Source organism: Aspergillus udagawae (assembly GCF_001078395.1).
Source record: "Aspergillus udagawae IFM 46973 DNA, scaffold_6, whole genome shotgun sequence".
NCBI classification, from domain to species: Eukaryota; Fungi; Ascomycota; class Eurotiomycetes; order Eurotiales; family Aspergillaceae; genus Aspergillus; species Aspergillus udagawae.
The window spans coordinates 329,822-343,061 of NW_025091269.1; the positions used below are offsets into that span (position 1 = coordinate 329,822).

Here is a 13,240-nt window from a genome sequence, read left to right on the forward strand (position 1 = left end):
CATAAGCTAACCCCTATAAACAAAAGCCACACACTTTGTCCCATCCTGGTCCACAAACTCCTCCATAGCTTCAAACCCACACTTCCTCAAAACACGCTTACTCGGCTCATTGCCGTCGTCCGTGATGGCAACCACCTCTCCGCTCCGCTCCTGCTGCACAACATCCCCCCAATTAACTCTCTGATAGATCCCCGGCCACGCACCCATCAACCCCCTCACAGCCTCAGTCGCATACCCCTTCCCCCAGAAGTCAGGGTGAAAGATATACCCCAGCTCCCAGCGCTTTTCCCCCAGCTCCTCAATGAGTCCATAGTGCAAGCCAATAGAAGCGATAATCCGGCCTGCCTGTCTCTTAGCCTCCAACCACACATAGACGTACGCCCCAAACAAGACGAGTAACTGAAACTCACCCTTCCCATCTCCGTCTCCACCCGCCCCAGAAGCCTCAGACTCAGACTCAGACCCAGACCCAGACCCAGACCCAGACCCAGACCCAATCTCCCGAAGCACATACCCCACATTCCCAGGCGTCCGCGGCTCCGGCCTCAGGTACTCCTCCACCCACTTCCTTGTCGTCGCGAGATCCGCATCAGGGACTTTTTTTAGACTATCCTGTCTCAGTACGACCATTCTCAAATCAGATGGATGGGACAGGTTGATATGAATACCTCCATTTCATGACCTCCTCTAAACCGCGGATGGCGTGGATGCCTGCCGCGTCGGCGTCGACCATCGGGTGGAATTGTAGACGGGCGGTGCGGAAAGGTGGGGGGAATGAGTCTTCCATTTTGTTCGATTGACTTGTGACTTAATTATTATGAGGAGTTGATTTGGATGTTGTAAGTTGGAAGAAATATATATCTTGTTGTGGGGAGGGATAGTGAGTCATCGGTTAGTTAATTAGTGGTCAGCGTGAGGTGAGACAGTAGTCGGATCGAACTGAATACTTTACAGGAACAGCACACTATAAGTAAAGAGCTCAAGAATCAGGGAGTCATCGGCAAGCAGTGGTATATATGTAGATGATCTATACGCTAAACAACATGATATCAACAATCCATGTGCATGCCACTGGACGAGGGCTTCTATATTCAGATTCCCGCCCCTGCCAAAAGGAAATGAAGAACCAACGCAATGCTGAGAGCGTCAAAATACGATGAGTCCCAATCCACCAATCTACATACCCCGGTTGAATTCAACTTGCCCGTCTTTGCCTCCCCGGCCCCAGAACTCCTCTTCCAAAATCTGGGCGCTGATTGCCTGCCGCTGAGGGAACGCTCCCAGGGCCAGCGGAAGAGCAAACAGTGACGTGGCCAGGATCAAGCCCAGGTTGATCGGCGTAACCATACGCGGACGAGCCTTGAGCCAGGCTGTCTTCTCCAGCCTCACAAGGACCAGGGGCGGTACAACCATGATGGGCGTAGCGTTCAGTACCCGACTGACGGCTGTCTCCCCAACCGCAATCGTGGCGGCCTTCTTACTCTTGCCCAGACTCTGGACCGGCTCACCGGTCTCCTCGCGCTTCTTCTTCTCCTCCTCTGAGAGGACAGGGTAGACGTCAATGCCCTGGCGAATCTCCTCGCCACGCATCAGGAACACATTGAGCGCACTGGCGCTGGAAACCGCAGCAAAGGGTACCAGACGGCCGAGGATGAGTCTGGTGTTGGGAGAAATGTTCTTCAGCCGAGGGACCAGCGCATTGAGACCCAGGGCCACCGAGCACGACGCTGATACCGCCATCAAGTAGGACTTGGCCATCTGAGAGACCGATAGGGGAGTCGACTTGTTCGCGTTCGCATTGTTAATGGCGACATTGAGCGACTGGTTGGCAATCTGCCACAGAAGCGTTCCAGTAGTCTATACAGTCAGTGTCATGCCTCACCAATTTCCGAAAGTCCGATGGTTCATACCTGCAACCCTGGCGTAAGCATGCCCGCCGTCACCACCAGGTTCGAAAGAACGTAAGCCGACATGCGGAAGGGAAGGAAAACCGGTTCGCCAGTGTCTAGACAAGGTAAAGTTAGACACCCCCACACTTAGATTAACAACCAAATACCGCAAACACACCTGGATGCAATGTAGAGTCCACCACCTTCTTCGCCCGCCATAAGTCGGGAGTCATAACAGGGATATGATTCTGCTTATAGGACGAAATAAGGCGCTTCGCTTGTTCTAGACCCGACGAGGATACGAACAACATCCTAGGATACATGTCAGTCGGAACTACAGCACAGTCGAGAGAGACATTATGAGATGCTCACCTTGGATCGGAGATGTCTGCCGCATGGCGAACACGACCCCAGTAAGTGTTCAGGTCATATTGCGACGCGGGAAGGTCCCGGTTGCCGGGAAGTGCCGTAGACATGGATGCAAATCAAAGAAAGACAGTCAGATACTAAGAACGACAGACTGAAAAAGAGAAAAAGAATGAAACGGGGCAGATGTTGAGCAGGAGGCGCTGGGGGAGGAGTCACCGACGGAAAGCGAAAATAATTGATCGGGAAACCACAAACGCTATCAAGGGCGGTGAGCCGATAAGCGGGGGGCTCAGCCAATCATGCTGCACCAATTGATATGGTTCCTTAATTGTGTCACCGCCTTCCGGACATATGTAGGACAACAAATACAACTATGGATTACTACATCGGGGTACAAGTCCAGATGTAAGGGGGTCATGAACATGATTGAACAGAAATGCTAGATACAGTAGTACATAGGTATCACTCAGTGGGGCAGACAAACCCCGACACATATTGAAGTAAATAGGAAATAAGCTATGACAGTAATCACGACTGTGATGCATTGACATTATGTCAGTACAGGTGGGTATGCAGGATATGTGAAAAATGATGTCCTCCAGCGAAAACGGGGTATGTCTAGTGGTTCTGATAAAGCGACAGACAAAAGAGACATTAGGAATGATCCGAAAGGTCAAAACAGTGAGTCTGGAGGAGCCTTCCAAAGAACAGACGGCACTTGTTGACGCTAGTCATGACCAGTGACTTCGTATTCATGATGACATGATAATAGAGAGAAAATAAATGTCCGGTCCAGTTATAAAACTGAAAACCGGAGAAATTACCGGAATCGGAAGGATTTATGGGCCAGAGGTGAAGTTGGCGCATGTTCGGTGGCACTGACTGGACCTCGAACCCGGTTCTTCCTAGTCGGTGTTTGGGCGCAAAATACGCACATATACACAGACGGCAGATTCGACCGCTCAAGTCCGACACACTTTGTATGGAGCCAATGATTGCACGATTCGCTGCGAAAGGTAAGCAAAGATGACAAAATAACGAAGCTGATGTTCGCTTACCATTGGATCATGAGATGGCCACCATTGTCCATGGACTGGCAAACACATCTGGTGCCATTGCTTGGGTTGCTGTAGCGTTCAGTGGTCGGAGTCGCCAGGTCAGGGTCTGTCATGGTGGTTGGGGAAGTGTTAGATGGCCGAGAATTCAGGTCCGCACCGAAGCGTGGGGGAGACGACCGTAAATGCGCAAAGGAGAGTGAGGACCTATTGGACCGTGACCCATAGCCAATTGTCTGGGACCGTGGAAGTCGTCCTCTCCCCTCAAGGACTTTTCGAAGTGCGTGCTGGGCATCGCCAGAATCGTCTTCATTCTCAGGAAGGAGTTCCGAGGGGGTCGCGACGCTAGGGTATGTCAGATCCGAGTTTATCAGCATCGACTGCCGCTTGGGGGTCGTCCTATTCCACTCATCCGCAGCTGCTCGGTACACGGGTCGTCTTGCAGGGCCCCGAGATGCACTAGCCCAGGGTGACGCCCTGCCAGACTGGGATGATGCAGCAGTGGAGGTATAGGAGCCTTTCGAATGGGGCCGGGAGCCGGCATCACTGTGGGCCACAGTAGGTTCGCCGACGTCCGAGAATACGGAGGAAGAGTGGCGGGCAGGAAGATTTGGGTACTCGGAAAGATCGGTAGAGTCGAATCCATTCTCAGTTGCGAATTGGTCAATCTCCATTCCATTCACAGGGTCCGTCAGGCCAGTGGATGCCTCAGCAACAGTCTGCATCTCGGTCTTTGCTCTACCATCCTTGCCTATTTTCAAAATGAGCGACTGAGAGCGAGTGGGCAACCCAGACGCAACCGTATTCGCTCTAGTGAGTTGTTGGCGGAGGGGTTTGACGGGGGAGGACCGTCCCTTGGACGGGCTTTTGCGAATGCCACTGCTGGAAGCCATCATTCCAGACGTAGACTGTCCCGATACGGAACGCTGAGGGGGAGCATTTATAACACTATGAGTCATACTGCGAGTGAGCCCCGGCCGGGATCGACGAGGAGTAAAATCATCATCGTCGTCCTCCTCCTCGTCGAAGCCAGAGAGGGAATGGTTAATGCTCTGCGCACGGCGAAGCTCTTCTCGCTTGAATTCCTCAGTCTGGTGGTGATATGGCTGTCTGGGTGGCTTAGAAAAGAGTTTCTTATCTGGGCTCAGCTGAGGGCCACCGAAACGGCGGGCTGGTGAAGAGAGAAACAAAGCCGGATCTTCTGCCTTGGCTATAGGAAGACGGGGGGAAGTGGAGAAAGGAGCAGGGAATAGGGCTGCATCGGAAGGAGCAGCAGAGAGACTATACGTGGGACCGTGAACCTCGGGAAGGTCAATGGTGGCGTCGATAGCTGGTAGTTGCGGGATTCGAGTGTCCTGCAACGCTAGATTATGGTTCTGGTTTGTAGAAGTTGGAGCACTCGAGTCGAAGGGGTTGATGCTGTTCCCAGACAAACTCAGGCTTCCCCCCTGCTGCTCGATATCATTGTCCCAAAACAACCTCTGCTGAGGAAAGAACGGCGAGGCGGACGGATCAATTGCAGCCAGGTCGAAAGGGTCTGGAGAGGACTGGAGACCCGCAAAAAACCTGGGTGAAGCACCTAGCAAGCGGCTAGGGGTCTCGAGATGACCAACATGCGGAGAGTGCTTTCTGTTTGTGTCGATGACATTGTCCAACCCGGTTATTTTCCTCCTTGATGCACTGCTTGGGGGTGGAGTTTGCATAGATGCAGCGGACTTTGCAGAGTCCACGGTCCGAGGACCGTCCTCGCCTGAGCCACCATTAGGCCTTGTGGAACGTATCCTTTTGGCCGTGTCAGTCTCCTGTTCCAAGCCCTGCAACGCATCCACCCCTCCAGTTCGACCGGGGCCCGAGTCTGGCAGTCGTAGGGGGTTTGAAGGGGTGCTCAGGCCGAATCGCTGGGGTGTTCGAAGGAACTCCGGACTTGATGCATAAGGATCCGATGTGTCCCAGGTAACTCGAGGGTCGAAAAAACTAGATTCGAGCTTGGGGGTTTGAAAAGCGGAATCGCCGAACACTGTAGTTGTAGGAGTCCTCGTCGGGGTCTGAGGTTCACCGTTTGGGTAGCTGAAGCTAAACATGATCGAAGGCTCTGTCAGTATAATCTTCTCACGAAACCACTCTGGGACGGAGTCCATAGCATAGATAGTCAGGCAGTTCGCCGAGCACGTTCGTACTGTATGTATCAAGGAGTGAAGAATGGGGAGAAAGGCAAAGCTCGTAGTAAAGCAGCGACTGACGAGTAGCACGCACAATGCGAATTCGCCCCGCCAGTGCCAGGAGAGGAATCACAGTTTGAGAGATAATGGTATGTGCATGGAAGACTTCGAGAGCCATACCTGTGGACAGGGTTATCCCAACTCATGTCAGCAACCCAGTGATCCCAGCAACCATTCAATTCGAGCTGCCAGGCAACCTAATCAGAGGTCGTCCAGATACCTCGGGCGCTGAGGAATGTCCGAAAAGAGAAGGGTTCGGTGGAAATCGATAATGAGCGGACGAGTAATGTGCACTTCAGTGTCATTGAAGCCAAGCAGGCAACCGGGCCGGACGACGGACGTAGAAAGAATGTGAGCCCCCTCGTGAGCGAAACAAGGAGAAATTAGGACAAGCTGTGCCGATTATCTAGTACATATCTTGTATTCTCAAAGAGCACATAACAGATTTAATAGCGAGGGAGAAGAGTAGAAAGGAAAATCGATATCGGAGCTATGAGTGGACAAGGGAGGGCAGTGGAAGGGATCCAGAGGCTCGAGGGAAGGTTGGAGCTGCCCTGGAACAAAGGGAGAAGCGGAGGTATGTCTTTAGCGTTGCTTGCCCTTTATCTATGTCTTGACCCTTTGACTCTTGGTCCAGAAGGTTGAAGAGAAAAGGAGGGAAAAGAGGAGATCGAAGAGAGAGGAAGAGTGAGGAGAGAAAAAGCTTCGAGATTGAATATGAAAGAAATCCAAGAGGGGAGGAAATCGTGTGTTTTTCTTTTCCTCTGTTTGTAATAATTTAGACACTGTAATTTTTTTTCTTTTTTCATCCGCAGATCCACCACTACGCACTTCTTCTGTTTTGCGATCACTTAACAGAAATATCCTTCTTTGGATCAGACTGGGACTGGAAATAATGAACAATAATTTAATCAAGCCAAACAAAAGCTCCAGCCTGATTCTCCTCCACTTCATTGATGGTATCTTGTTCTACTCAGTGGAGAATATAGTTTTGGTGAGATAATCTCGGATATGGATGGATCTGGATATGTGGATAACTGTGCTACAAGTTGGCAAGTTCATGATCTGTCAACTCACCAAAGTCTTCAGTTGTTCGTGTCTATGAAGATGGTGAACCTAGTCAAGACTCAATTGATCGTTGTTTAAGCTGTCTGCTGAGCCAGGTTTGATGTGCAATTCCGACCGGGTCGCACATGCCCAAGGCACCAAGGCAGCCTTGTGGCTACAAACTACCGAGTCCAATCGTTCTTGAAGTAGACATTGTCATCACAACACTAACGTGCGGAGGGACATGAATAAAGAAGCTAGGTTATCTGCTAGCACACCGATATGACTTACTGCCTCAACACTGATCATGATACTGGCGTTTTTCAAGTTATCACTTTCCATTACATGGACATATACGAAGTCCGAACTAGCAGTATTTAAACCCCCCCTTATCCTTAAGGAAGAAGACATCGTTCGGTATTAAGACGCTCATGTGCAGCCAGAGTTGCATGATATGGCTATAAAACGGTTTCCGCACTGGTGTTCGTTGGTACGAGTTCGGGGAGCCCTCCTACAGTGGTCATCGTTATGACGAACCGGCAGATTCACAGTTGAAGGCCGCGCGATATATGCATTGTACGAACAGTCTACCTCCCCAAAGGAAGACTTCATTGTCTGCAATTAGTCCGCATGCTCGAGACTCGTGACAATCTTGTCTGCAACCCGGTGTGAAGTAGATGTTTGGCCGCCTGTCAACCTCTCCCACGGTATATTTGAGTCGCTGAGCCTTCAGGACACTACCATCTACACTCTCCAGATGGCCAAAGAGAACCAGAGATACTGAATTGACGGATCTGCGTTGCAAGTAAGGTCAAAAGCAATAACTTGAGAGCTGTCTCAAAATCGCCAAACCTCCGAGTCAATATAACCCCTTTTGGACTAGCGTCCTGTGAGATCTCAAATTAAGGTTGAAGTTCACGTGATATGAGGTCATCAACCTCTTATCATGGTATGTTCTTATCCTGGCCCGGAATGAAAAAGGGAGTGCATTGTTCGATTCTCATATGGCGTATAGAACAACATACTGGCATGGTGAGATATCTCGCATAATCTCGCAAGTTGCTTTCAATCACTAAGCGTGGTTATCGGATCAAGATTCAAGGACAATTTCCGTCAGCTGTGCGAGGCAACAAGGGAACACTATCCCTGATCTGGAACGCTATCGTATTGTGCCTTGCGGAGTACTCCGTCAGCGACAGAGCCCTTCCCACCAATTGGAGAACGGCTGTCATCCTTTGATTGTCCTAACGCCCTGATGTACATGGATCTGATGAGCTGAGGAGAATCATCACTAAAAGATGACAGGCTCTCTGAGCTTTTAACAGTTGATATTGCGGACATTTCTGAATCTCCCATTCTCTTATGCCACGTCGTCAATGCAACCAAAGACAAGGAACACGACACTTACTCCGTCAAGAAGAAACCTTTGACAAGAGTGGGTCTCAGCTGTGCCCCACCTTCATCTCCATCACGATCTCCAGTTGTCCTTTTCACCTGCAGGAGAAGTTCCCCTTTGGCTGAATCCATTGGACCGTCGTCACGTCGGCATGAAGGTCGACTTCCGTCAGAGATTCGCGATCATTACTGAATTAGACAATTATACGTGAGTCCTAACCAGGAGCCTTTGACTTAGGAACACTGCATGCGTTGCCCCTCCCAGGCTTCCCCCTTACCACCCTGCTAGCAGATCGGGCCAAATTCGGGGAAAGTCGAGATCGAGCCCTGTACTCCGTTACCTGGTCGCGATTAGCTGCTCGCCAGTGTAAGACTCACTAAGGAGCTGGGCCGCTTATTAGTGGCATTCAATTCTAATGGCCAGCCGAGTGAGGCTATCATGGCTAGCTTGTTCTTTTCAGCTCCAACCTCCAGCCTTGGTCTCGCCCACATGGCCGAAAAGTGGACACGGGACATTGGCGTTGGCAATTGAGATGGAATGGATACAGTGACGACATGTCCCCCTGACCAGCTAAAGTAATCCTACTATAACAGTAAAGCAGCGCATGGAGAATGGGGACAGTTTAGTACAGAGTAAATCCTCGATCTTTCGCAAAACCAGCGATCGTCAAGAGATCTCTAAGTAATAATGGAGAGATCTCCGAGCTCGTCCCCAGAAGCCAGCTAACTTGTTCTTCCCGCTTCCCAGTTTCAACCTGACTCAACAACCAAGATCGTGCCCGAGGAGTACAAGGCAGTAGTCTAGGCTTATCTCGGCAATACCAAGTACTGATGGATTCATCTTGCAATTGAGAATGTCTCTTGGAGGAATCAAATGGTCTTGAATTTGAGAATCACCTTCAGATAATCACTTGAGTCTTCGAATACCGCAACTCCAAATCAGTCTTATACCTTGGACTGCTGACCTAGCTGGAGAAGACGTGTTCTCAACCCCGGCGCTATGCCCACAAGATGGGTGGGCGTCCGAAAGCCATGGCAAGAGATTATTGCATCGTCTATATGACTATGGCTGTTTCTGAGATTGCTCGAGCATCGCTATTGCTTATAATTGTAGATGACTGACGATTCAGGAGGCCAATGGTTATTACTTGAGGATTGCTGAGACTGTAACCGCATTCGCTACATATGCTGAGTCCGGTGCCATGGTTGCTAGGGGTCTACAGCACGTCAGATCTTAACAGCGGTGGCAGAATGGATCTTGCAAAACAGAAGTACTATATCGTCGCGGCACCACTCATCATCGAGCAAGGATCCCGCATGTCAGCGTATTTGCTAGATAATGGACCTCTGACAAACGAGACATTCATATGAAAACCAATCCCAACCGGTCCTTCGAGCACCTTCTATCTGCTCAAAGGATAGATGAGCAATGGCATAACAAAGGCTACATTGGACTTCCTCATTGTCATAAAACTTGGAAAGCTAATTGAAGATTGGTGGCCGATGACATTCCATGGCACCGACGGGCATAAAGCAATCGCCTTCTAGATGTCAAAGATGGAATTCTGAAGAAAGGCGAAACCATTTGACTAAGGTAACTTGAGGATCGAGTGAGATTCGGACTGACTGGCCACCGCAGGACACAGAGTACCTGTAGAAAGAAGTTGTGGTGTTATTAGTTGTATAGATAGTTGTGGCCTTCCATGAAGAAATTACCTGAAAATTAAGGCAGTCTTTGCATTGCCACATCTCCAGCCACACCCCGCCAATATTTATCCCTGATTCGGGGAATCCGATGGGCAGCAAGGATTTCAAATGAGTCCCATTCGGTATAGATGCTTCGATCACCTTTTCATTATTGGTCATATTGGTCATGGGCATCCTCAAGGTACCCTGACTGGTGAATCTCACGGGGTACTTGATTCCAGGTATAGGCTCAATGCCTTCCCGTTGTGTTTTCTTTGTTAACAAGCCACCGCTCGCTTCGAACGCATGAGAAAGCTGGTCGATGAGCGTATCGTGCCATGAGTCAGATACTGTGCGGATTTTGCAAACGTTTTTGAAAACCACCAATTTAAGCTTATTCCCTTTTCAATATCTTCAATTTTTACATTGCCAGTGGACCCGAAATGTCGCTTCCATCAGGCCGCAGAAAAGGGTCGCGGAAACATGCTCGGCGTCGAAAGTCTCGCGTCAAGAATGGATTCGCTTCGCCTAGATCACCTCAATCTATTTTAGCCGAAGTCCGGAGGAAGACCTCTTCGAAAGCCCGCAATCAAGGCGGACTTTTCGGTACGACGAGCAACCTTGATACCAACCCCGCAAGAAATCGTTGTAGTCAACAGTCCTTAAAATATTCAAAATTTGTTCAACTTCCTCCTTCGACGGATCCCCTTGAAGAGGTATGATTGTGGTCTTCTTCCTATCCCATCATTGTTGCGCTACAGATCCGACGGCAGGATCCTAGCTTAGCTTGCAGGTCTAGTTCCGCTGACGCTTCGTCCCATCAGAATTGCTTAGATAGGGAGCCCTTGGGCGAGAACTATGTCTTCGTGCCAAAGGGCGATGTTTATATTACGCGGCACTGTCGGACTCAGACCAAAGAGTCCGACCGGATAGTCTATGTCGTCTATGTAAGGCTTGCCCGCGCCTTCTACTTCCATCATCTAACGCACCGCAGAACAATACTGGAAAACGAAATATTGGACTCCGGGTACCAAAAGATGTGTACGCCGCTGTTCTCAAATCTGCTGCCGTGACTGCCGATTCCCGTGCTCTTGCTGTCAAAACGCGAGACGAAAAGGACCTGGCGCGAGCTCGGCAAATCCTGCGCAACAAGTTCCCACTCATGCCTGCTGAGTCCCTGGAGACTATTGTCGATCATGCTTTCCTGAAGCGCTCTGGACGAGTAGGAAGAACGACAAGGAAAACAGACGAACAAAAGGCCAATTTGGCTGTGGAAGCACACATCAGACACACACATACACCTTACGAGTCCCTTCTCGATGCGGGAAAAGCACGGCATGAAGCTAGAAAAGCGGTTTGGGATATGGTGCAAGCCGTCAAGACTGCGTGGGAGGGGGGAAACGCTCAGTCTACAGATTCTTTGCCCCTGCGCAGTCATGCTGACGGTCAAAAACCGACACGACCTGCTGACGACGTGATCTGCATTGATTGACGGCCTCTCGAGTGCGACGATTTATTTCATCTGTTCATAACGATTGTACGACATGAAACTTGATAGAGTGCTTCCTCGACCGGCGACGCCCGATTTCAACAATGACCCTCATGATGATATGAGAAATGAACGATCTTATGTATCCGAACATACATAAGAGTACGATATAGAATACACATAGAAGGAACAGGGGGTGACGATTCACCATCGTCACAGTCAATGTGCTTAATGATAGTTGTTGTTATCCGTTGCAGCCCATTACAATGAATTGCATTTCTTGCCGTAGGGGTTTGTGAACAAGAATGAAGATATCCATCTGTATTACTGTGATGAAAACATGGATTCGACCAGCCACGCACGCAACCCAAAAATTGCAAACCAAAGCCAAAAGACATACCTTTCCACAGCGATGACCCCAAACAATCCGGACTCCAAACAGTATGCGCCAAATTGTGGTTCGCTATGTCGCTCTGATGTCTATTCTGTCTCAGTCAGCCCAGTCCACCAATTCAACATTCCGCTAAAGACGCAAAGCCAAGAGGGATCATTGCTGAGCACTTTAAGGCAGCTTATCTTGATGTTGCCCTTCCTCCTGCGAGTCAGAGTCAGTCTCCTCGTACACTTCAACAGTGACCGTGGGAAGCTCAGGCGCTTGCTCGACCATGTCACACCAGAACACACACACCGGACCAAGTTTGTACGGGAGATCAACATCTCTCCCGAACTCAAGCTGATCAAACATCAGCAGGAGGTGACTCCTAACCTCTTCGAAGAGGTCTACTTCCGTTGGGAACGGGTTCGTGGTCCCGTCATCCTGGTTGGTCAGCTCATAGTGGATGAACAGGCTCTTACACCCTGGAATGGGGTGCCTCGGGTTGCAGAACTGCCGCGATTCGAGACGGGCTGTGACGGTACTGTATGCGTCGTCAATGACATCCATCATTTCACCGGGCTGGGTGGTATACTCCATGTGGACGATGATATAGAGGCCCGGTTCGAGATTGTATGGGTTCGGCCAGTCGAAGTAAAGACCGGCATCCTGCATGCGTGCCTGGCACTCGTCCTGCTCGTTCCACTGTGGGATACCCATGCTGTTAGATTCTGATATGGTAATCAACGTCTTCGAGAAGCGTCAGTTCGGGGAGTTTACGTACAGTAGGTGAGTTATGTTCAAACTTTGGAATTCGAGACAAGGGAGGGAAATAGAGAGTACAGAGGAGTTCGATGGTTGAATGATCATTCGACTGGTGAGAATGGAGCGACTTTATAGCTGATAGTTATCAGCATTGGTCCCCGAGCAGAATGTAAGGTGCCTCAATTCCATGTTGTGTCTGCGTTCAATTCCCTTGTTAGACCTCGAGAGTCTCATCGCAACAAAGAGACTCTTCCGGACACCTCTCTCACTCTGAAAAAGAACCATTGTCATGCGAATCATGCCGGAAAGAAATACTTCATTTCCTTTAGCATATATACCGTTACGAAGAGACAAAGAGTCGATTCTGAATTTCCTTGTTCACTAGTAAGAGTTTCATTCTCGACAAAGAATACTTTCCGAGTGTCTCTATAATTTGAAGAAGCCCTTGCCGCAAGGCATCTAATGGAAAGCAACACCCAAGGTCTTCGTAGGGGGTCCAGGTGTCTTGATATCAAGAAAGCCTATTGTGTTTTCAGTGGGTTCGTCCCCAACAGTTATCAAACATGACTTCCTTTGCTCGTCCAGGTCACTGAAGACTTATGGTGTTTCGAAGCTGGCTCAAATTGTGAGACCTAAATCCTACAAGTGGGATATTTTGAGCCTTGGAGGGCCTTTGTCCTTGGCTTGTCTGTAGCCTGTTGGTCTTTGTCTACTTTGTTTCTCTGAGTTGGTCTGGACACCAGAAATAATATCTTCCCTATGTCCCTGCTGTAACTGCTGAGTTGAATGGGTTTAGTTCACTACTTGAGTAATAATCAGAATAGCCGCTAGTAGGTTTGATGGAGAACCTACTATGTGTCTATCTACGTGGACTCCATGATGCCTGCCGCTTATATACTCCGTAGATAGATCTAACTATCTCCATTGTACTAACAACAATTTGATTGTTGCAA

At 49.6% G+C, this 13,240-nt stretch overlaps 5 protein-coding genes across 5 annotated transcripts; 1 reads left to right on the top strand and 4 right to left on the bottom strand.

Moving 5' to 3' along the window:
- Window positions 1-6: 6 nt before the first annotated feature.
- Aud_007884 (GNAT family N-acetyltransferase) lies at window positions 7-787 on the bottom strand (the record flags this gene model as incomplete). The annotated part of the gene is made up of 2 exons (XM_043292772.1): window positions 7-607; window positions 669-787. 2 exons carry the CDS (start codon window positions 785-787, stop codon window positions 7-9), a joined length of 720 nt encoding a protein of 239 aa, XP_043148707.1.
- Window positions 788-1,176: 389 nt separating this feature from the next.
- Window positions 1,177-2,365, bottom strand: Aud_007885 (sideroflexin family transporter; the record flags this gene model as incomplete). The annotated part of the gene is made up of 4 exons (XM_043292773.1): window positions 1,177-1,857; window positions 1,911-2,005; window positions 2,068-2,201; window positions 2,262-2,365. 4 exons carry the CDS (start codon window positions 2,363-2,365, stop codon window positions 1,177-1,179), a joined length of 1,014 nt encoding a protein of 337 aa, XP_043148708.1.
- A 713-nt stretch (window positions 2,366-3,078) lies between these two features.
- Aud_007886 (PHD finger domain protein) lies at window positions 3,079-5,678 on the bottom strand (the record flags this gene model as incomplete). The annotated part of the gene is made up of 3 exons (XM_043292774.1): window positions 3,079-3,265; window positions 3,317-5,386; window positions 5,653-5,678. The coding sequence occupies 3 exons, from the start codon at window positions 5,676-5,678 to the stop codon at window positions 3,079-3,081; spliced, it is 2,283 nt and encodes a 760-aa protein (XP_043148709.1).
- A 4,425-nt stretch (window positions 5,679-10,103) lies between these two features.
- On the top strand, window positions 10,104-11,152 carry Aud_007887 (DUF2293 domain-containing protein; the record flags this gene model as incomplete). Its single annotated transcript, XM_043292775.1, has 3 exons — window positions 10,104-10,376; window positions 10,485-10,607; window positions 10,655-11,152. 3 exons carry the CDS (start codon window positions 10,104-10,106, stop codon window positions 11,150-11,152), a joined length of 894 nt encoding a protein of 297 aa, XP_043148710.1.
- A 559-nt stretch (window positions 11,153-11,711) lies between these two features.
- On the bottom strand, window positions 11,712-12,242 carry Aud_007888 (uncharacterized protein; the record flags this gene model as incomplete). The annotated part of the gene is made up of 1 exon (XM_043292776.1): window positions 11,712-12,242. One exon carries the CDS (start codon window positions 12,240-12,242, stop codon window positions 11,712-11,714), a length of 531 nt encoding a protein of 176 aa, XP_043148711.1.
- Between the last annotated feature and the right edge of the window lie 998 nt (window positions 12,243-13,240).